The sequence below is a fragment of the Sciurus carolinensis genome, chromosome 8, assembly GCF_902686445.1.
Source record: "Sciurus carolinensis chromosome 8, mSciCar1.2, whole genome shotgun sequence".
Classification (NCBI taxonomy): domain Eukaryota; kingdom Metazoa; phylum Chordata; class Mammalia; order Rodentia; family Sciuridae; genus Sciurus; species Sciurus carolinensis.
In genome coordinates, this window is record NC_062220.1 from 141,866,645 (window position 1) to 141,887,792 (window position 21,148).

The following is a 21,148-nucleotide window of genomic DNA, read 5'->3' on the forward strand; positions in this document are numbered from 1 at the left end:
GAGAAAAACCCCAGAGAATGGAGAGACCCAATGAAGGATGAAACCCAAAGCCTTCATACCCACCCTCTCAAACGAGTAGTTGATTCCTAAGTTGTACACACACAGAAAGACAGGACGCCTGGAAACCGGGAGAAAACAGCTCGCAAGTTAAAGGAAGAAGCACACATTTCAACTACCTCCAGTCCTAGGGACAAAAGTGGAGTTCAAGTCCTGTGTAAGTAGAGGAGATTGAACTTCCCTTTGGAACCCCAGAAGGGCCATACCACACCTTTCAGTTGGGATCATGCCCCAGGACTAAGGGTCACAAATCCCCAAATAAAGCCTAAAACAAGCATTCATAGGATCTAGGTATGCCACAAGTAATTTCACTATTAGAATAAATTTCCACTTCTGTAAGAAAATTATAGAATATAGGGTCTCTGTAATGTGTAACCTACCACGTCCAGTTCATAATGAAAATGTCTAGCAAGGAAAGAAATAGAAAAATGTGATACATAATCAAGAGAAAACAATAGTCCTTCTGGGCATGATAACACACACCTGTAATCCCTCCTCCCCTAAGGTAGGAGGATCCCAAGTTTAAAGTCAGCCCCAGCAACTTAGAGAGGCCCTAAGCAAATTTGTGAGACCCCGTCTCAAAATAAATTTTTTAATGAAAGAGCTGGGGATGTGGGTCTGTGATTAAGCACCCTTGGGTTCAATTGCTGGTCCAAAAAAAAAAAAAAAAAAAAAGAGTCAGATGAAGCTATCCCATGATGACTCTGATGTTGCAATTAGCAAATCAGAAAATTCATTAAAATAATTATTGCAAAAAGGTTAAAGGATGTACAGGAAAAGATGGATGGGTATAATGGATAAAGAAATAGAAAATCAAAGAGTAATAAGAAAACTAAAAAAGAACAAAATGAAAATCCTAGAAAGGTAAAGTCGCTAAACATACAAACAAATAGAAAACTGATTTGATGGTATCAACAGCAGCAGATTGAATACTGCAAAGGAAAGAATCCATGAACTTGAAGACAGATAAAATGAATCACCCTAACTGAAACACAATGAGGAAAATGTAACAGTGATAATCACAGATCTATAAGACAACTTCAAACAATCTGACTTGTGTACATCAAGGTTTCACAATGAGAAATAGAGTAAGGCAGAAAAAAACAGCAAAAATATGTTGAAATTTTGAAGCAAACTACTACCCGAGACCCAGAAATCTACATTAATTTTTAAAATGGTAAATAAAATAAAAGCATGAGAACATCAGAACATCAAAGATAGGGGAAAAAAAATCTTAAAAATATTGAGAAGGGACCAGCAGGAAGGACAGCTGACTGAACACAGGAACAGTGAAGGCCAAAAACAGTGGAACAGCGTTCTCCAAGTGCTGAAAGAAAAAAAGCTCTAATTCCAATCCAGAGAAAGTGTTAAAATGAAGATCAAAACATGTGCTGTTTTAAATGAATGCAAGCATACTGTAAGAAATCCTAAAGAAAATTCTTCAGGGCTAAAAAAATGATATCAGACGAAAATGTGGACCTAGAAAAAGAAATTAAAAAGCACGATGTAAACATGTTGGAAAACATACAACTCTTTTCTCAAATTCTTTAAAGACAAGTAAGTATTTAAGAAATAACTGCAGTGTATCGAGGGGCTTATCTGTAAAAGCAAAACGTATAAAAAGAATGACAAAACAAAAGAGGCAACCAGAGTTATGATGTTGTCTTTTCATTCAGCTGCTTGTGACTATCACAAAAATACCTGGTAAGAATTCACTTCAAGGAGGAAATATTTATTTGAGGCTCACGGTTTCAGAGGTCTCAATCCGTGGTCAGCTGACTGCAGGGCTCTGGGCCCGAGAGGCTGAACCTCATCACAGAAGGGTGTGGTGGAGGAGAGCTGCTCTGTCCTAGCAGCAGGAAGCAGAGAGCACAAGGAGCGGGGCCAGGGTATAACACCCCGGCTGCACCAGTCACACCCACCTGCCTACAGGCACCACCCAGATGGTGGCTCCTTAAGATGATTAGTCCATCAAGAGTGTTGATCCCCGGTGAGGCCGCCCCTCTCGTCATTCGTCATTGCCTAAAAGCTCCACTCCAAACCCCTCTGCACGGGATCGTGTTTTCAAAGCACAAGCCTCTCAGTAGACATTTCTAGATCCAAACCATAATAATCATACTCTTCTTTCATGATAAACAATGGTATGTTATTAATTTAAGGTAACTTATAATAGGCTCAGTGTTCATGCTACGTTCCCTAATGCGGTCTCTAAAAAGAAAATGTACAATGTGTTATCTCCCAATGAGTCAAATGAGGAAAGACAATGGAATATCAAAATTACTCAGTCACTCCAAAAAGAATAGACCATGGAAAACAGCAGGATGGGCAACGAAGCTCATCCGTGGTCACACTAAAGGTGAAACACTCCCATGGAAAGGCAGAGATGGGGCCATAAGGCCAAGACCCAACCGTGGCCTCTTTAAAATAGACACACTTAAAATATAAAGCAACGAGGAACTGGAAGTGACGGCTAGGAAAAGATATCCATAAACACCAAGCATAAGAAAGCCCAGAGACCGCAGGATACCAGACACGACGGACTTCGAGACAGGCAGCAACGCCAGAGTGACCAGGGATGCTTCGTCACCAGAAAGGAGCCCGTCCTCGGGAGACCTCACAGCTTCAAACGGGCTTCCCACTAAAGCCGGAGCTCCAGAGGGTGTGAAGCCAAGGAAACCCGCGACAAGCAGGCAGTCGTCCTGAAGCGCGGATGCAGCCACCGACCAACGCCAGGCCGTGCGGAAGACGTGCAGAGCTCCCAGATGACGTGACCTGCCACCGGACTGCACCAGCTGCAAGCTGAGACCTCTCCAGCTTCATCTGGGCACCAGAGCAGGCCCTCAACACGGCTCAGTCACGTCAAGAGAGAGCTCATCCCGAGTACTTAATCCTAAAATAATTAAGTTAGAAGCTGATGATCGTCACATAGCTTCTTTGTAACCCTCCGACCTTTAGAAACTGAGTGGACAGCACTGTGAGGCCCTGACGCGGGAAACCAGAGCATACTTTAAACAGAAGGGTAGCAGGAGAAACAGCCGCACAGTTTTCAGCCATGGTCAGAAAACTTCAAGCAGAATAAAAGCCCGTTCAACCCAGGATCCGTAGGAAACATGGAAAGAGGGAATGGATGGAAAGCAATGAGTATAAAATCATAAGAAACAGAAAACTCGCTGAGCAGAAGATACAGTGTTGAACGCACTGATGGAATCACGAACATGGGACAGGTGTGACCCAGGAGGAGAGGAAACCTCACCACACATTCCAGAGAGAGTTCAAGGATAGGTCCTGAGAGTGGGGACCAGTTCATGAGGGTTAAACACACCAGCCAGAGGAAATGGAGAGATTCTTTGAAACACACCCCAAAACTGGTAGACGGGGAGCAAAAGACCTGAGTAACCCTGTTAGGTAACTCAAACTTGGAACATAAGACATTTCCACAAAAAAACCACCAGATCTAGCTGGTTTCACTGGTGCATTCTATCAAACACAAAATAATACCAGTACTACTAAAACACCAGATGTAAGCAAATGACGGGATTCTGCCAACCCACATGAGTCCAGCACAGCCCTGGTACTGAAACCAAAGCCCTCATAAGATGCCCCAGGTAGACCAGCAACTCCACGGAAATAAATGGAAGCCTCCACAACAAAATTCCAGCAAGTCTCATCCAGCTACATATAAAAATGCAGCCAGCACAGCAGCCACACCTGTAATCCCAGTTACTGGGGAGGCTGAGGCAGGAGGATCCAAGTTCAAGGCCAGCCTCTGTGATTTTGCAAGGCCCTACTTCAAAATCAAATTGTGTTTTAAGGAAAGGGCTGGAGCGTGGCTCAGTGGCAGGGCGCTTGCCTAGCAAGTGCAAGGCCTGGGTCCATCCTACCACCAGCAGAAGACCCGGATAATGCATCCCAAGGCCTGAGCGGAGCTCAGCACTAGAGCCAGCTGGCCCTCTTCCACCCTGCCAGAGGAGGGGCTGGCCCTCTCTTAAATCCGCCCTTGGCCAGGCTTCCTGGTGGGGTTTCCATGGTGTGTGCGTTGGGTCATTCTTCTCCTGGGGGGCTAAAGAGAACGGTCACCTGGGGTGAGTGGACTCCGCCCACACGGTCTCCTCAAGTGCATATACACGACAGAGCTCAAGCCAGCGGAAACAGCCTGCCGAACGGGAGGACCCGCCTGGGCACCAGCGCACAGACCCCATGCCTGCCCTGGACCGTCCACCCTGGGTCAGCGGCATGGCTAGTGGGCACACAGGACCCAGTTGGCTGTGGAGGACCAGTGCTGCTACCTGCTCAAGACATCATGGGTATCTAAACAAAACAAGCAGACCTCTTCTCCCCCCAAAATAACTCCGTAGGAATCCTGAATTCCACCTTTGGAGCTAGCCTGTCCAGGTCAAGGAATCACCTCCCTCCCCACCTCCCAATTCCTCAGTCGAAAAGTCAGTAAGGTTGTTACTGCTCTTGGCCCCCCTTTACAGAGAGGGTCCTGAGGCACAGAGAGGTAAAGCACAGGCCTGGAGTTACACAGCTCGAGTCTGGCCTCTGCTGCGGATTCTGCGCTCCCCCACTAGACTGCTCTGCCCACGTCCCCTTGGAAGCACCAGACCTCCCACCTCTGGGCTCAGCTCATGTCCTGACCTAGACCTGTGCTGCCAGGTGGTAGCCGGAGCAGCACCTGGCGTTCACATTTATTAGAATTTAGGTAACATTTAAAATTTGGTTCCTCAGCTGCACTAGAAAGGCCCGCTGACCAGGCCTGGGAGGGCCTGTGAAGGTGGACACTAGCTTAATGTGGCTGGGCCGTTGTGGGTCCAGGGAGCTGGTGACCTCACTCCTGCAGGTCAGTGACTCAGCAGCGGTGGCCGCTGTGAGGGTGGCCTCACCCAGCACACCTCCTGCCTGGGTGCTCCTAGCCCTCGGGCCTCCAGCCCTGTACAGGACTCTAAAGCACGGGCTCTCCTGGTCTCCATGACTTCTGGGAATGTGACTTCCCTTGGTTGTCCCAGCCGCCCTCTCCCCAGACCCTGGATGCCATCACCTACTCCATCTGCACCTTCTCCAGGGCCAACCTCTCCCCAGACACTGGACGCCCCATGGCTACTCCACCTGGCCTCCTCCAGTCCTCCAGAGCGTGCCTGCCACACGTCTCCGCGCCCGACACTGTATGTCCCTGGCTCCTCCCGGCCCTGCCCGGACTGCGGAGGGCGCTCTTATGTCTCCCAGGAGGGCGCGTGGTCCTCGTTCCTCCCCGAGTACTGGGCGTGAGATGTCCCGAGGGCACCGATGGAAAGGGGGCTCCTCGTCCCCTTTACTCTGGCCCCGGCAGCGGGGGGACAGGAGCTGGTCTTGGAGCATGAGGTGCTGCCCTCGCCCTCCCGCCCTCAGACACGCCCACACGCTCTCAGACACGCCCACACGCTCTCAGACACGCCCACACACCCTCAGACACGCCCACACGCTCTCAGACACGCCCACACGCCCTCAGGCATGCCCTCCAGCAGCCATGCTGCCGCCTACCCAGGGGTGGGCTCCAGCCCCCTGGGTCTCCCACCTATGGAGAGCACAGGATGTGCAAAGCCACCCGCCTGCTCACAGCCACCCGCCTGGCCTGCGGCTGGAAAGGTGATGCTGAGGAAAGGAAGGAGTTCATCCTTCACAGGGGAGGCCGCAGGACCCCCGCAGCATGGCCAGCCAGGAGCCTCAGGCAAAACTGCTCCAGCCTGTTTGTGGACCGGCCTCTGCCCCCCAGGCCGCCCCTGGCCTGGGTGTGGGGTTACCGCCTGCCTGGGTAAGCCTTCTGTGCCCACGGCGGCCAGCTCCCATGGCAGGCGCCCAGCTCCCTGTCCGCAGCCCATGGGGCACGGTGCAGCCAGTCAGAACCAGGCGGCTTCTGCAACGACCCTCAAGTCACTGCAACCCGGCCACATGCGCCTACTTGAGACCAGGAGAAAGAAGGAGCCCCATGGATGGGAGCGGGCCCTCCCTCCAGACTCTGCTCGGGCCACCTGGGGTGGGCACGGGGTGGAGGGCCACTCCTGGTCTCCTCCTGACTGGGACCGGTTTCTGGCTTGAGGCAAGGAAGCAGTCCCTGGTGGGGTCCTAAGTGAGTCCCCTCCTGGATCAGCACGTGCCTACAGCCGGCTTGGCGCGGAGGCCACATGGACGGGCACTTCCTCCACGGCACCCCGCGGTCAGGGAGGACGCGGCTCACCTGCAGGCAGCGTGGAGAACTCCACGAAGGCCTCCTTCTTCTCCCGCTGCTCCAGCGGCAGCTGCCAGGGCATCTGGTGGGGCTTGGCCAGGACCTTGACCTTGTAGGCCATGTTGGGCCTGAGGTTGAGGAACTGGTACTTGTACCGCGCGGCCCTGACGATGTCGAACTCCTCCTCGTTGAGGAAGATGACGTGGCTGTAGTTGCTGTTGGTGGGCAGCCAGGAGAGCCGGGCGGAGATCTGCGTGATGTCATCCACCCGCAGGTGAGACGGCGCCACGGCCACATCCTTACCCACCAGCAGGGTGCACTGCAGCTCGTCCGAGCTGCCCCGACTGGTGATGCACTGCACGGAGATGCGGTAGGTGCAGGCCGCCGTGTTGAGCTTCTCGATCAGGGCCTTGGTTCTGCTGCCCAGTGCCAGGCTCACCCGCGTCTCCTTGTCCACCAGGACGTTGTAGCTGCTCACTGTCCCCCAGCCAGGTGGCACGGCCGGGGGCTCCCAGCCCACAATGACACTTTTGGCAAGCTGTTTGATAAGGGTGATTTTTCTAGGGTAAGGCACGATGTCTTCTCCAATGTCATCAATGTTCACGTCCAGCGTCCCCCCGCCGCTGTCAGTAAGGCCCGAGTCTGTGTGAGTCGGGGAGTGGAGATCAAGAATGTTCTCGCTCTCCAGGCCGAGGCCGGAATGGTTGATGAAGTTCTGGTCCTGCTCGGTCCCCAAGGTGCTCGCCAACCGCGACTCGTTGTCCTGGACAAAATCCACAAAGTTGGAGGGCACCAGACCCCTCTGCCCGTCCAGGAGCTCCCCTGTGGGGTGCAAGGACAGTTATCAGCACACTGTCCCCCCAGGCCCTGAGGTGCACGGCACACACCACTCCTGCCCCACAGGAACTCCCTCATCTAAAGCAACCTCCACCACAAAGTCATTTTCTCCATGAGGCTCACTGAAATCTGGCTACGATGTCCATTCATCTTGGCATGTATGTTGACTCCCCGTGGGGACAGGGACCCGGGGCCTGCTCTGGAGTGACACCTGGTGCCCAGTAGGTGCTCAGTGAATATCTGCTCAATGGCTGATCAAATGATTAGAAGCCATGGCTTTGGGTGACTGAGGAAGTTAACCCTCCTACTCCTGAGCGATCCTGTGAGCAGGAATCCAAGGTTGGTTTCCTGTTCCTGCAACAGGTAGTGAATTCCCACCCTGTTCATTTACTGAAATGAAATGATGGTCTTGGTGTCAGAACCACCTCAAAATTGAGTGGCAAAAAAATGCCATAGAGTACTTTTGTGGCCCCTCTTTTTATTTTGTGCAGCAATCTAACTTTTTCATCAGCAGCTCAAAAGTTCACTCACAGCAGAGGCCTGGAACCAGACAAGTATGAGGAGGGGTCTGAAGAGGAGGCAGCCTGGACAATCTCATAGCACAGAGCCCAGAGTACTGTGTCCCCTAAGCCATCACAGGGCACCATCCAGAGTCACATGACCAGAGTCTAGAATTCTGCTTCCAGAAGACCTCCTGCTTCAGGGGACGGGTCATAGGGCCTGGGGAAAGCATGATGACTGTTCCATGCACCTGGATTCTCTGTGTCTGCCCCTGACCTAGGATGTGGCTCCCAAGGTAAACAACACTTTCCCTTGAAGACAGACTATGAAGCACCCTTATTTTGACATGGGTGGAAGGTAATGATGATGGTAATGGAAATGATGGTGGACATAGTGATGATGGTGGTGGTGGTGATGGTGATGGTGATGGTGATGATGATGGTGATGGAGATGGTGATGATGATGATGGTGATGGTGATGATGATGATGATGGTGGTAGTAAAGATGTTTAAGGTGATGGAAATGCTGATAGTGATAGTGATAATAATGATGATGATGGTGGTCGTGGTGATGATGATGGAGATGTGATGATGATGGTGATGTTGGTGATGGTGTAGATAGTGATGGTATGATGGTGATAGTGATAATGTTGGTGATAGAGATGGAGATGATGGTGATAGTGATGATGGTGATGTTGGTGATGGTGTTGAGAGTGATGGTATGATGGTGATAGTGATGATGATGATGATGGTGGTGGTAGGAATGATATTTATGGTGATGATGATGGTGGTGGTGATGGAGATGGAGATGGTAATGATGGTGATGATTATAATTGGTGGTGATGGTAGTGATGATGATGGAGATGGTGATAGTGTGATGATGATGGTGGTGGTGGTAGTAAAGATATTTAAGGTGATGGTGATGGGATAGAGATGGTGATGATGGTGATAGTGGTGGTAGGAATGATATTTATGGTGATGATGATGGTGGTGGTGATGGAGATGGAGATGGTAATGATGGTGATGATTATAATTGGTGGTGATGGTAGTGATGATGATGGAGATGGTGATAGTGTGATGATGGTGGTGGTGGTGGTAGTAAAGATATTTAAGGTGATGGTGATGGGATAGAGATGGTGATGATGGTGATAGTGATGATGATGATGATGATGATGATGGGATAGAGATGGTGATGATGGTGATAGTGATGATAATGATGATGGTGGTGGTGGTGGTGGTAGTAATGATATTTATGGTGATGATGATGGTGGTGATGGAGATAGTAATGATGGTGATGATTATAATTGGTGGTGATAGTGAACATTTATTGCGCAACTACTTTGGGCCAGGCACTCTTACAAGTACTTGATATATGTCACCCCACTTATCCTCACAGCTACCCTAAGGAGTAGGCACTCTGACCATTGTCATTCTGCAGCAGAGGAAACTGAGGCACAGAGGAAAAGCAAGTTCCACTGTCTCCCTGACCATGGATCCCTGTGTTTTGCAACCTGCTTTGAGCCAGGCCTCTGGAGAGCTCATGTGACCACTGAGCATGGAGCGACAGGGCTGGGTGTGTGTGTCTACACTGGGGTGCAACTCAGGGGCCCTCCAGAGCCACAGCACTGCCTCACAGTCAGTCCACAGCAAAGGGGTCACTGCCTGCTGGGCTTGTGCTCATGACGTCCACTGACAGCTTAACCTCCTGCAAATGAGCACCCAGAAATGAGCCCAGGTGCTCCTATCAGCTCTGGGGAACCCTGCCCAGGGCCGGCCACGCCCAGGCCCATCTCTGCCGGCAGTGGGCAGATCAGGACTTGTGCTGGAGAGGCTCACGTCTACCACAGAGAGCTGCTCATGGAACTATGGGGTGTCCTGTGCGTGGCCTCAAGCCAAATAGGTGAGACCCTTTGGGTGGACAGCTCACAGCTCCTGACCCCAAACTGGAGGGGGAGCACATGACAGGGAGAAATCAGGCAGGAGGGGGCCAGACCCCAGCACAGTGACAGCCTTGGGTCGTGGGCCCGCTCTCTGCAGGTGCCAGGAGCCACTCCTAGTGAGGCCACCTGGATGGCTCTGGCCCTGCTGGAGGACACAGCCTGGGGCCCGGAGGCTGGGCAGGAGGATGAGGAGGAGAGATCCTGGGGGCACAACCTCTGTGTCCACAGGTTCCACAACCACAGATCTGACCCACCCCGGGTGGAACGCAGTGGGGCTGCCCGTCCTGAGCAGGGTGGCCTGCCCTTGGCATGCCTGCGGGCATGGTGCAGCGACTGCCCACAGCACCACACTGTTGGGCACCACGAGCACCCATGGGGACTTGGGAGGAGAGGGAGGACGCGCACACCCCAGGCGATGGCGCCACTTCCTGTTTGCCCGCTCTGTATGCTCGGGGTCCCTGGACCTGCCCCCCAGGGGTACCCCAGGACGACAGTGGGTGGAGGGCCCATCAACCCTGGGCGGGCCTGCGGTTGCCAGAGGCTCTTCCCAGACGAGCGATGGTAAAGCTGCACCAGCACCAGGCTCTGCCTGGGGAGGAAGCCTGGAGGCCAGCTCAGCCTTCCCGTCGTGAAGGGGACCGAGGACTCAGCCCGGCAGGGAAGGAGCTACAGCTGGGCAGCCCGCGCAGACCGGGACCTGCAGGCCTGGGTGGGCTGGCCAGGCTCCCCCAGTGGCCTGGTGCCAACAGAGACCTTCGTAGAACCCGTCCTCGTCCATGTCCCCGTACACGTAGAGGTACTTTCCCGCCGTGAGTGGCAGCTCGGCCTCCGGATTTTCATTGGGCCCGTCGAAGGGGTTGTAGCTGCAGGAGAAACACAGGGTACAGCTCACAGTCCTGCCCGTCCCCGAGGGCACAGCCCGCACCCCAGGGCAGGTGCACAGGCTCATCCACGGGCCGGAGGAAGGTGGTGAAGCCGGATGGCACCCAGGGCTTCTCATCTGAGGACGCAAACATGACGATCCTGACGCGGCACATCTGCCCTCCACCACGACTACACACCTCCAAACTACGAGCGAACAAAGATCTAGATACACGTGGCCACGCTCAGGCAGGCCGTGTCAGACGTGCACCTAGCAACCCATTCACTCTTCCCCTTGTGATGCAAAGTGCATTTCCACCTCGCAAAGCCGGACCAGAGCATGGTCCTGGTTAGTGGATGTGTAGTACTCCACCGAACGGCTTAGCAGGCTTCCCCTGGCCAGTTCCCTGAGGTTGGGTGTTGGTGTGCCCTCTAACTTCCGATGACGACATCTAGTGTGCCTGCTAACCCTGCCGCACATGCCTCTCCCATCTCCTCCTACAGATAGATCCTAGGATCTTAATTTGTTGGATTAAAGGTCTGGGTATTGCTCCAGTCTTGGCTGTGACTGCCAAAGTGCCCTGGCAGTCACACCAATGTCCCCTCCTGGCCCAGCCCAGAAGTGGGAGTGTCACGTTCTCTGGTCCTCAACACATAGCGGGTGACACCAAAGTCGTGGCCACAGTGAGTCAAACTGAGCTGCCCCTGGCGCTTCCTACTCGAAGGCTAACTCAGCAACAGGAAAGACCTGGATGAGCGAACGAGAGCACGTGGCTGCCGCTGGAGATGGAGCCTCATCCTGACTCACGCCAGCAGCGCCACGCGGTGCAGCGGCTCCTGGCGCACGAGGGTGGACTGGTGCCCACGCGTGTCAGTGAGGAAAACAGAGGCACCGTCCCGCTTTCTAAGGCCCAGTGAGGGGCCGCGCCTGGCCCATGGCCCAGCCTACTGAGCAGTGGCGGGGGAGCCGGTTCTGGGGCCTGCTGGCCCGTGGCATCTGTTCCTGGCCGTCAGAGCCCGGACGTCCGTGCAGGTTATCCACCAGTGTGACGGTGTGGCTGCACAAGGAGGGGACTCGGCCTCCCAGGACTCCTGGGGAGGGAGCAGCGTGCACGAAGGCACCGAGATGCCAGCCCTTCCCGGGGCTGACGACAGTGGCGGCTGCCCTGGGATCTCAGGTGGGAAGGCCCTGGGCCTGTTGGAGTCGCCCTGCTGTGGGCCACCCTGGGTTGAAGGGGACAGGGACGCGGAGGCAGCCCTGTGGGAGGGAGGCGACGGTGGCACAGGAGGCCAGGCCCCTCTGGAGTGTGGGGACTCCCGGGCAGCCTGCTGACTGGAGGGAGAGGGCACCCCGCCTGCCGCGGGGGCAAGTCCCACCCGGCCCTCAAAGTCACTTCTTCAGCGACTAGGAAGCAGAGAACTCGGAAACGCGGCCTTCTTCCTGACCGCGGCCCTGGCGCTCAGTAGCCTCTGCTCACACGGTGGCCTTGACCTTGGAGTCTGTGTGGCAAGAGGGCAGCGGGAGCTCCTGGGGTCCCACCTCGGGGATGGGCCTGCCCCTGAAGTCAGAGGGTCGCCACCGGCAGAAGAGGAGGCGGAGCTCAACACCACGGTGGCTGGAAAAAGCCCTGGCTGGAGAAGGCAGCGGGCGCTGGGGATCCGCGGGCAAGGGCCAGGGCCCAGGGCTGGACACCTACACCTGAGCTCTGGCTCCCGCGCAGACGCGGGCTGGGGGCTCAGGCCGCCCACACCGCCAGGACAGTGGTGTCTGCCTGGGATGGGAGTCGGAGGCCCGGGGCAGCCCCAGGCACAGCCTGGGCTGGAGAGAGGACCGGCTGGGCCTGTGGGCCTGCAGGAGGGGGAGTCGACACGGGTCCCTATTGTGACGGCTCCTGCGCCGCCCGCCTGCTGGGCCCTGGGGGCTGAGGTCAGGCCGCAGCGTGGGGGCAGCAAGCCCTCCCCCCAGACACAAGGCTCCCTCCAGGCGGCTCACTGCTACCCTGGCTTGCGGGGCGGGAAGGCCGAGGGCCCTGGAGAGAGGCGCTGAGAGGCTGTGGCCTCGGCAGGGTGCAGCCTGGACCTGGGCAGGGTGCCGGGAGGTGGTCAGTCAGGCCTGGACTACAGTTCCTGCTGTGGGTGACCATGTGTGAAGGCGAGGCCGGAGCTGGAGTCCTGGGCCTGAGGCTGGCGGAGGCACACAGGGTCCCTCGTCTGGAGGCTGGAGGCCGTGGCCCTGCAAACACCCTGACTCCCGACTGCTGGCCTCCAGAACAGAGGGCCGCCCCTGAGCCAGGGGAAGCCCGGGTCTGTGTCACAACTGACAGCTGTGCTGGGGACCCGCTTGCCCATCCAGCCCTTGCTCTGCCCACAGACTCTCCCTGGCCCATCGCCGTCCTCCCAGAGCAGCCCGCACGCCGGGCACAGGGAGAAGCTCGCTCTTACCTGTAGCGGGCGACACACAGGTGGACCTTGCCCGAGTATCTCTGCTTCGAGGTGCTGGAGTTCCGTTCATTGTCCATCTGTCGGAGGGGAGCCAGTCAGGGGCCGTGGGCCTCACCCTTCGTGCCGTGACACCCAGGAACCCCTGGGCAGCTGCCATGGCTTTTGGAAAAATGGGCCCAGACTGGACATCCTCGATGGGCAGCCCCAGGTCCTCAGCCTTGTGCGTGAGCCCAGAAATGAAGCGGGTCCCCACTGTGCGCTCCCCGGGATGGACGTCTACACAGAACCCAGGCCCAACCCCAGGAAAGGCCTGAGGCAACGCTGCAGACCCAGCGGCACACTGGCCACGCTGGCCGGGTTGGCTCGCTGGAGCGCAGACGAAGGCCACTCTGCCCTCTGCCCCGGGGACTCTAGGGGTGGCACCTCCATCTGGTGGTGCCCGAGGAGCTGACGGGAGGGCAGGGGCGGGCCCTGTCCTGCAATCCTGCTGCCCCGGCCGTCCCCCAGGAGACACTGCTACGACAGCCCTGGGGGCAGGAGGGCGCGTCCTTCCTCGGGCTGGGAGACTGGGCACAGGTGGCCTCCACAGCGATCCCGCTCCTTGCCTCCGGGAAACACCCTCTCCGTGTGGAAGCAGCGGGGCCACATCACCCTGCTATCCTGGTGCCCGAGGCCTCAAACCACTGCCCACCGCCCAGGGTCAGTCTGGACTGCTCGTGAACACACGCCCCAGCGCCCTCTGAGCTGGCCCTTCTCTGGGTGGACAGTTCCCTCCTGCCCCATGGCTGGGTCTTGGCCTGGCCGTGCAGTCCACACACTCTCCCTATGAGCTGTCCTCCACGCTGACTGGAGGCTGGGCGCCCCACCGCAGGGGCCAGCTGTGTGCCCACGGTGGCCCTCACATGCCCACACCTAGCCGTTGGTGAGGACGGGCTCCAGGGTCACCTGGAGTGAGGAAGGACCCAGGGGAAGGCAGGAGGAGGATGGTTGGACGGACCAGGCGGGGCCCCCACGTCCTCCAACCCGGAGGCCTGAGGCCAGGTGTCCCTGCAGGAGGACTCACGTCTGACTCAAATCCACATCTTGGGCTACCCGACGGCGACAGGAAGCTGGGGTTGGTGGACAGCAGCTCCGGCTTGCCCCCAGACAGCGGGGAGTAGTCACCAACCACAGGGTAGTGTCCAGCAGCACTCTCGTGACCTGGCCCCGCACGGGCACGGTGGGGGGAGACAAGATGAGAGAAGGTACCTTCCTCTTAGGCCTCAGCTTGGCCTCCAACAGGGCTGGTCTGGCCCCACCCCTGGCTCCGACCCACCCGGTCCCGGGAGTTGGTGGTGAGGGCTGTGGCTTGGGGACGGGGAGATCCGATGAGAAGGCTCTCCTGGGAGCCCTGGCACAAGGGGTTTCCCTTTCCCCGGCTGAGGATTGAGAGGCTGGGAGGCTGCGGGGTGCTGCAGCCCTTGTGCCACCAGGAGCAGGAAGGCTTGCGTGGGAACAGAGCCTGCTCACGGGGACAGAGACTGGACCCTGGTGACGTGACTGGTGCCCCTGAATCAAGCTGTACCTGAAGCCACAGAGGACAATTTAGTTCAGGTTAGTTTTTGCTGTCACTATGACCCAAAGAGTCCTAACTGGCCAAAGGGTCAGGTTGTCTGCTGAGAAACTCCTTTGACAAGAGCCCTGCTGGCTGAAACGATGATGGCCTGGCCACCCTGCCGGGCAGCGGGGCTGCAGAGCCCCATCCTGGGTGCTTGGAAGGGGGACTGAGCCCTGACCATGCTGGCCTGGGTGTCCCATCACGCTGGGTACTTCAGACAGATCCAGAGGTGAAGCCCAGCGGCGACCGTTGCCCTTCCCCAGGGTCCCTGCCATCAAAGGGCGGGGTGTGCTCTGCCGGCCTTGGCCAGCCTCTCCTGCCACACCATGGCGACTGCTCGCATGACCTCCTGAGTGAGGATTGGGAAACAGGAAGTGACCCAAAGCCACGTGCAAAGCACCCCAGGAAAGGCAGCCACAGAAGTCTCCCTGGCAGAGCCCGAAGCTCCGCCGGTCAGGTGATGGCAGAAGGCACCCAGGACAGGACCCACCCTGGCTGCCTGCCCAGCTCTCCCTGCTGGGACCGCAGGGCCAGAGAGGAGGCTCTGCATGCGGACGCCCACCCCAGGGCCTGTAGCGGGGCCTGGCAGACAGCAGGGCAAGCTCACTGGCCCCAGACGGCTCGGGGAAGAGCCAGAAGCAGGGCGCTCTGCAGGATCCTGCACTGCCCCTCTGCCTGGCCATGGGGAGCACGGCCCCGGCAGGTGAGTGAGTGGGAGAGGCACTCACACCCCTGGGGAGGCTGTGCCCCGCCAGCAGGGACGCAGGGAACACTAAGAGGAGACTCCGGTGTTCCTACGCGATGGTGCAGAACCAGCTCCCTGACCAGAGCTGGACATGCACACAGTGACCCCGAGCCCTGAGCTGCTGAAGGCCCCGGAGGCTGGGGTGGGTTGTCAGTGCAGCAGAACTCAGCCTGTGCTGACTGGTGCCGCCCCAGCGGGGCACAGCGGTGTCACCGTGCAGCCACTCAGCTTGCACAGACCTTAGGAGCTCTCTCGGGCACAGGGGCACAGCCGGCAGGTCTCGACTGCCATGCTACTTGGTGAGAGAGGGTGAGATTAGGGGCTGGTTCCCAGGCGCATGCTTCCTTGACTCCAGGGCTTTGGGATGTGTGTGCTCCAGAAAACAGAGCAGCCAGTGTCCAGCAGCTTGACCTGGGATCTCACGGAAACACCCCAGTTCCCGTCCCTACAGGAAAGCTGACCAGTCAGGGCAGCGTGGGGGAGGGGATGCTCCTGGGTTTCCAGGTTTCCAGGGAGGATTCTGCCTGAGGGCAGTTCCCTGCCCCTTGGCCCCGGACCTCACCCTCTTGTCAGGGGGTCTGCTTACGACTGTCCCTATGGGGCTCACACCCCAGACTTGGTCGCCCACCACCTCCAGGCCTACACCACCTCAGGCAAGAGGCGGAGGAACCCCGGTTGAACACTCAGCATCTGCCTGCACTTCCTCCCGGCCCCACCCTGGCAGAGCCGGACAGAGTGCCCTGGGATGGATGAATGGACACAGGACATGGACCACACTGGGCTGGGGTGTGGCTCAGTGCAGAGCATCTGCCTAGTATGTACAAGACCCCAGGATTCAACAGAGAGAGAGGGAGGGAAAGAGGAGGAGAGGAAGGGAGAGGAAGAAGAGAGGAGAGGAGAAGGGGGAGGGGGAGGGGAGGAGGGAGGGGGAGAGAAGAGGAGGGGAGGAGAGGAGAAGGGGGAGGGGAGAAAAGAGAAGAAGGGGGAGCAGAGGCGGAAGGAAAAGGAAAGGAGAAAGAGAAGCTGGCATAGGCACACAGTTCATGCCCTTCAGCGCTGGGCACGAAGCCAGTCCACCCCGCGTGGGGTCCTTGCACCCGCGGCCAGCTGTTGTCACAGCCTCCCCCAGTGCCGCTGGCTGCCAGGCATCCTTTTCCTACCACCTGGGGCCCAGGGAGGTCCAGCGCTCACCTCTGCCAATGGAGGCAGCTAGTCCATTCATGAACTGTGGGAAAGGCTTGCCAGGGGCCAAGGGGATGTCCAGAGAGGCCACCGAGCCGCCCAGCAGGTCGATCTTCCCAGCCTGCTGCCGGAACTTCTCCAGGTCCCGGGACAGCCGGCTGAACTGCTCACTCTGCGTCCGGCATTTCTCTTCCAGCTCCCGAACCTTGCACTGCACGGCAGAGGTGGGACGGGGTCAGCAGGGGTGGGGGCTGCACGGCCGGGGTGGGCGGGTGCGCGTGGTGAGCCTGCGTGTGCACGCCGGCTGCCTGCACCTATGGGGAGTCCCCTCCCCATGCCCAGCTTTGCATCGGCCTGGCGGGCGGCCACCAGGAGCAAGCACAGTGCCAAGATATCTTGTGAACAGGCAGCTCACAGCCAGCCGGCTGTTCTGGGCTCGGCGTGTGGCTGGCACTTAGTGGCTGGCATGCCCAGCTGCAGCTGGAGGGGAGACGGGGGGCAGGAGGCTGTGGCCAGCCTAGCAGGAGGGGCTCCGTTGCTGACCCACACGCACAGCCCACCCAGACCACTGCCTCCAGCAGAATTTCCCCTGCTGGACAGGCGAGCAAAGTTGCCACCACATGCCTACATCACAGAGAGTCTCCCTGGGACACACAGGAACAGGGCCACCCAGCGAGCTCCCTCCTCAGGCAGACAAGCCTGGGCCAGACAGTGCAGCCTTGGGGCCTCTGATCTCTGCTGCTTCACAACCCCAATGTGGCTGCCCAATGCTCAGGACCAGTGTGCACCAGCGAAGCCACTCTCCCATCCCCTCTGCTACAGTCATGGCAGGGGCACAGGCAGAGCGGAGGTCGGTCTCCTGCCCACCTGCACACCTCCTGCACTGTTCCCACCTCCCCTTCCTGTTCCTCCTCTCTCCACAGACGGCAAGCTCCAAGCCTTTGCATCCTGCTCCCAGATGTATCCTCAATGCCTAGCAGAGAATCAGGTACACAGTCGGTGCTCCATAAATGTTTGCTGAATCAATGCAAAGAGGGAAGCCTGATGTACAGCTGCCATGTTGCTATGGCGTGGTGTGTGCCGTCTCTGTGCATCCTGTCCTGTGGCTTTGGCCCACCGCAGGACAGCTGGAACTCCCCTGTGTGCTATGCTGAGTCTGCCTGTCCTCTGCCCACCGCTGAAATGTCAGTTGCAGGAGGACAGGTCTTCACCCGCCCGTTCCTGCTGCACCCAGCTCGTGGCCCAGGCCAGGCATTGTATCCAGGTGTTTGCTTTAATTCAGGTCTGGGGAAAGCAGGAGTGGAGGCTGGCGGCCACCTGTGCCAGCTGCCCAAGCTCTTTCCCTGCAACTCCCCTGCTCCTCCCTCCTGCCGTCCTTCCTCCTCCTCCTCCTCCTCTTCCTCCTCCTCCTCCCCTCTCCCTCCTCCCCCACCACTGGGAGCTCAAGCACCTCAGTTTGCCGTCCAGAATGAAGAGCTATTTGCGTCTGAGAGCCTGGATTTCTAAAAATAAACCTAACAGATCCCAAGCCTATAATTAATTTCTTCAATTCATTAAAAAAATCAGCAGGATTCTTCTTTAAGAAGCTGAATGAGCTGGCCCAGGATAGCTGTCTTGGCTGGGGCGTGAGCAACGGTGACGTCAGGTTCTGGGCCAGGGCTCTGGTGCCCAGCTCAGCCGGGAGATGCTGGCAGGCAGGGGCTGGCCGGGAGCACGGCCACATGCCGCTGGTAAGAGCCTGATTTCACCAGAGGTACCCAGGCGGCTGCCGGCTCCCGCGTGGCAGGTGAGACTCCCGGGCGTGTAGGACCGGAAACGGTGTTTCAACAGTCGCAGGACTTCCATGTGCCCGGGAGAGGCACGGCCCGCAGGCTGCCCTGCAGCACACGCACACGGAGGTGCCAACAGGAGACCCCGGCCGCTCCTCTGCAGAGCTCTTGAAATGACACAGTCACGGCAACCAGCCCCGGTCCTCGGGGTTTGGACGGAAGGGCACAACTGTGGGTCCATGAGGGAGTGTCCAGGCGGCGGAGCCATCCATGCTCCTGACTGAGGGGTCACAGGGGTCCAGGCGTGCAACCAAATTCCACACAACCGTGACCAGAACCAGGAACCAAGCGGGCGTGGAAGCTGGTGAGATCCGGGCGGGCCGACCGGCTGAGGTCCCGGGGATGCCGTCACGGGGGCGGGCAGGGTCTGCAGAGCTGCCTGAGACTCTGAAAGCACTTCCAACGAGGAGACTTAAAAGTGACTGTGACGCCGTGACACAGTGCAGCTGCCGTGAAGACCAGGACGACTGTGTGTGGACGGCTGGCCTTCGGGTCGTGCTACCCCACCCAGGGGTGCAAGTGCAGCTGAGGTCACAGCGGGTCTGGACGGGCTCTGCACCCAGGAACGCCTCAGGCTGGGGCCTGCAGGCTGCGGGCTCTTTGTGCATCTGCTCCTGTGTCTGTCCTGCCTGGCCCACAGAGGCCACTGAGCCTTGAGCCTTCCAGAGCTCCTGGGCCGCTGGTCTGTGCTCAGCACTTGATTTAGGATGCGGCACAGAGAAGGTATCCATGCATGCTGGTGAGCACAGCTGCAACGAAGACCCTGTCCTTGTGTGAGAGCCTGCCAGGAGGCCGGAGGGCCCTGGCTCAGGGGCAGAGGAGTCCAGAGGGGCCGCACCCTGCACAGCATGGAGCTCCTAGCCCCGCGCTCCCCAACACCAGGAGTCTGGGGTTCCCAGGGAGAGAGGGAGACAGGGCTCAACACAGCCCCGGGCCTCCAATGACCCAAAGGCCACACTCCCCAGGTCCCCGCAGGGGTGAAATCGAAAGCCCTGAGGCCGTACTGTCCACAGCGGGCCAGAATCTGCGTCCCTGTGTGGAAAGAGGCTGGAGCGACCGAGGCGGGCAAAGTATGGGGCAGGAAGTCCTGGGCTGGGCGACACCCAGGCTTGAAGGGCAGAGGGGAGCATCCACTCTGCAAGGGCACTGGCTGGGGACTGCGAGCCTCTGCCCCTGCCCGACCTGACGAGGCTCCAGAGCTCCATCTTGCTGAGCTCGGGAGGGTCCTGGGCAGGTGGCCGGGAGCTGACTGTCAGCTGGTGCATGTGGGCATTTCACAGGGGTGCAGAAGGGGCGGGCCCAGCTGTGCTTCTGTCCCACCCTCTCTGGGCAAAGCTCCAGTTCTTCAAGAGAAGCAGGGAATCTGTTTCAAGGTGCAGTCCTTCATCTCAGACCTGGGCAAGTGCTCCAAGGGTTCCGCGGGGTCGGGGTCTCTGGAGGCAGAGGCCATGGGTGGTGCACGGTGGTCCTGAGAGTGCAGATCCCGCCCCACGTTGGCAGGCACAGTGGGAATCAGAGTGGGTGGGGTGGCCCCTGTGGCCCGGCTGACCTCTCCAGGTCACACCAGACAGCGCCCCAGGGTGGGGACTCTGCGATCTGACCCAATGAGCTGAGTCCCCTTCGGGGCAGCAAGTGGCCCTGCTGAGAATCCCACCCAGGGGGCCCCGCAGCTGTCAGGAGAGCCCGGGACGTGGCCAGCTTGTCTCCACTGAGGCCAGGGTATGCTAATGTGTGTGCCCGTGTCCCGGTGAGGGGATGGGCTCCCTCCCGAGCACGAGGAAGGAGAGAAGGCAGCTGTCGGTGGGACTGGAAGTACTCAGGACGTGTGGACTGTCTCGCACGTCTGGGCGCTGCCCTGCGCTGCCGGGTTGAGGCGCAGCACCTGGGGGGTCCCGTGCCAGACACCCAGGCCTGGCTGGCCGGCAGCGTTCCCTCGAGTGGGCATCCGCTCTGGAGCTGTTGGAAACCCAGGACAGGCACCGGCGTCCCTCCGCCCCCCTCAGTCAGGCTGGCTTCTCCAGCGCCCGTCGAGGGGACAGTGGCTGAGTGGCCCCTCCCTGGAGCCACAGGAAGCCGGCGAGCCGCGTCCGGCCACAGCGAGCTCCTCACGCCTCTCCTCCCGGGGCCTTCCCGCTCCTCCTCCACATCAGAGGACACGGCCTCTAGGGGACAACAGGAGCTCCAAGACCCAGCAGCTGGCAGTGAACGGGACGAGGCCGAGGAGGATCCAGGAAGGCCAGGTCACCCACGGGCCAGCAGCCTCCCAGGAGGCCAGCAGCCTCCAAAGGTGCCAGCCCATCCCTGCCTGCTGCTGGTCAGTTATCAGCCTCCCTGCTGAGTCCAGCTGCTGGTGAGGCGGCCACGAATGCCTGGGCCATTGGAGAGCAACTGCTTCCGAGGGACGCAGGAACCCTGGCCAGAGTGTGGGAAGTGATGCTGGTCTCGGGATTCGGAGCTCTACCCGGCTCACCTGGCCTGCGCTGGGGGAGCCTAACCTGCATGAGCTCACCAGGGGCATGGACACGTCCTCCCTTCCGGCCTGCCCTGCCCCCCCAAGACCAGTCACCTGTGGGAGAAGGGGGCACGGTGAAGGGTGCTGCTCAGAGGCCAGCAGCTCTGTGACAGGGTGGAGCAGCTGGCAGTGGCCAGACAGACGGCTCTGATTGGAACCAGCAGCGAAGCCACTGGTGTGGACCTGGTGTTCCAAGAGATGGGGCACAGAGTGCACTGCTCACCTGCTGAGCCCTGGGACACAGAGTGCACTGCTCACCTGCTGAGCCCTGGGACACAGAGTGCACTGCTCACCTGCTGAGCCCTGGGACACAGAGTGCACTGCTCACCTGCTGAGCCCTGGGACACAGAGTGCACTGCTCACCTGCTGAGCCCTGGGACACAGAGTGCACTGCTCACCTGCTGAGCCCGGGAGCACAGAGTGCACTGCTCACCTGCTGAGCCC

General features: G+C 58.5%; 1 protein-coding gene across 8 annotated transcripts in view; it reads right to left on the reverse strand.

The window, feature by feature from the left end:
• Window positions 1–21,148, reverse strand: part of Rimbp2 (RIMS binding protein 2) — a 77,935-nt gene that overhangs the window by 27,689 nt on the left and 29,098 nt on the right. For all 8 annotated transcript variants that reach the window (XR_007109774.1, XR_007109775.1, XM_047560689.1 and 5 more), the window contains exons 4-8: window positions 16,373–16,574; window positions 13,903–14,039; window positions 12,840–12,916; window positions 10,290–10,399; window positions 6,269–7,081 (exon numbers count right to left, since the gene is read on the reverse strand). Coding sequence is in view for 6 of the 8 variants with exons in the window: in XM_047560689.1 (XP_047416645.1) it covers window positions 6,269–7,081; window positions 10,290–10,399; window positions 12,840–12,916; window positions 13,903–14,039; window positions 16,373–16,574 (1,339 nt within the window). In the remaining 2 variants the exon portion in view is untranslated. The remainder of the gene's footprint in view (window positions 1–6,268; window positions 7,082–10,289; window positions 10,400–12,839; window positions 12,917–13,902; window positions 14,040–16,372; window positions 16,575–21,148) is intronic.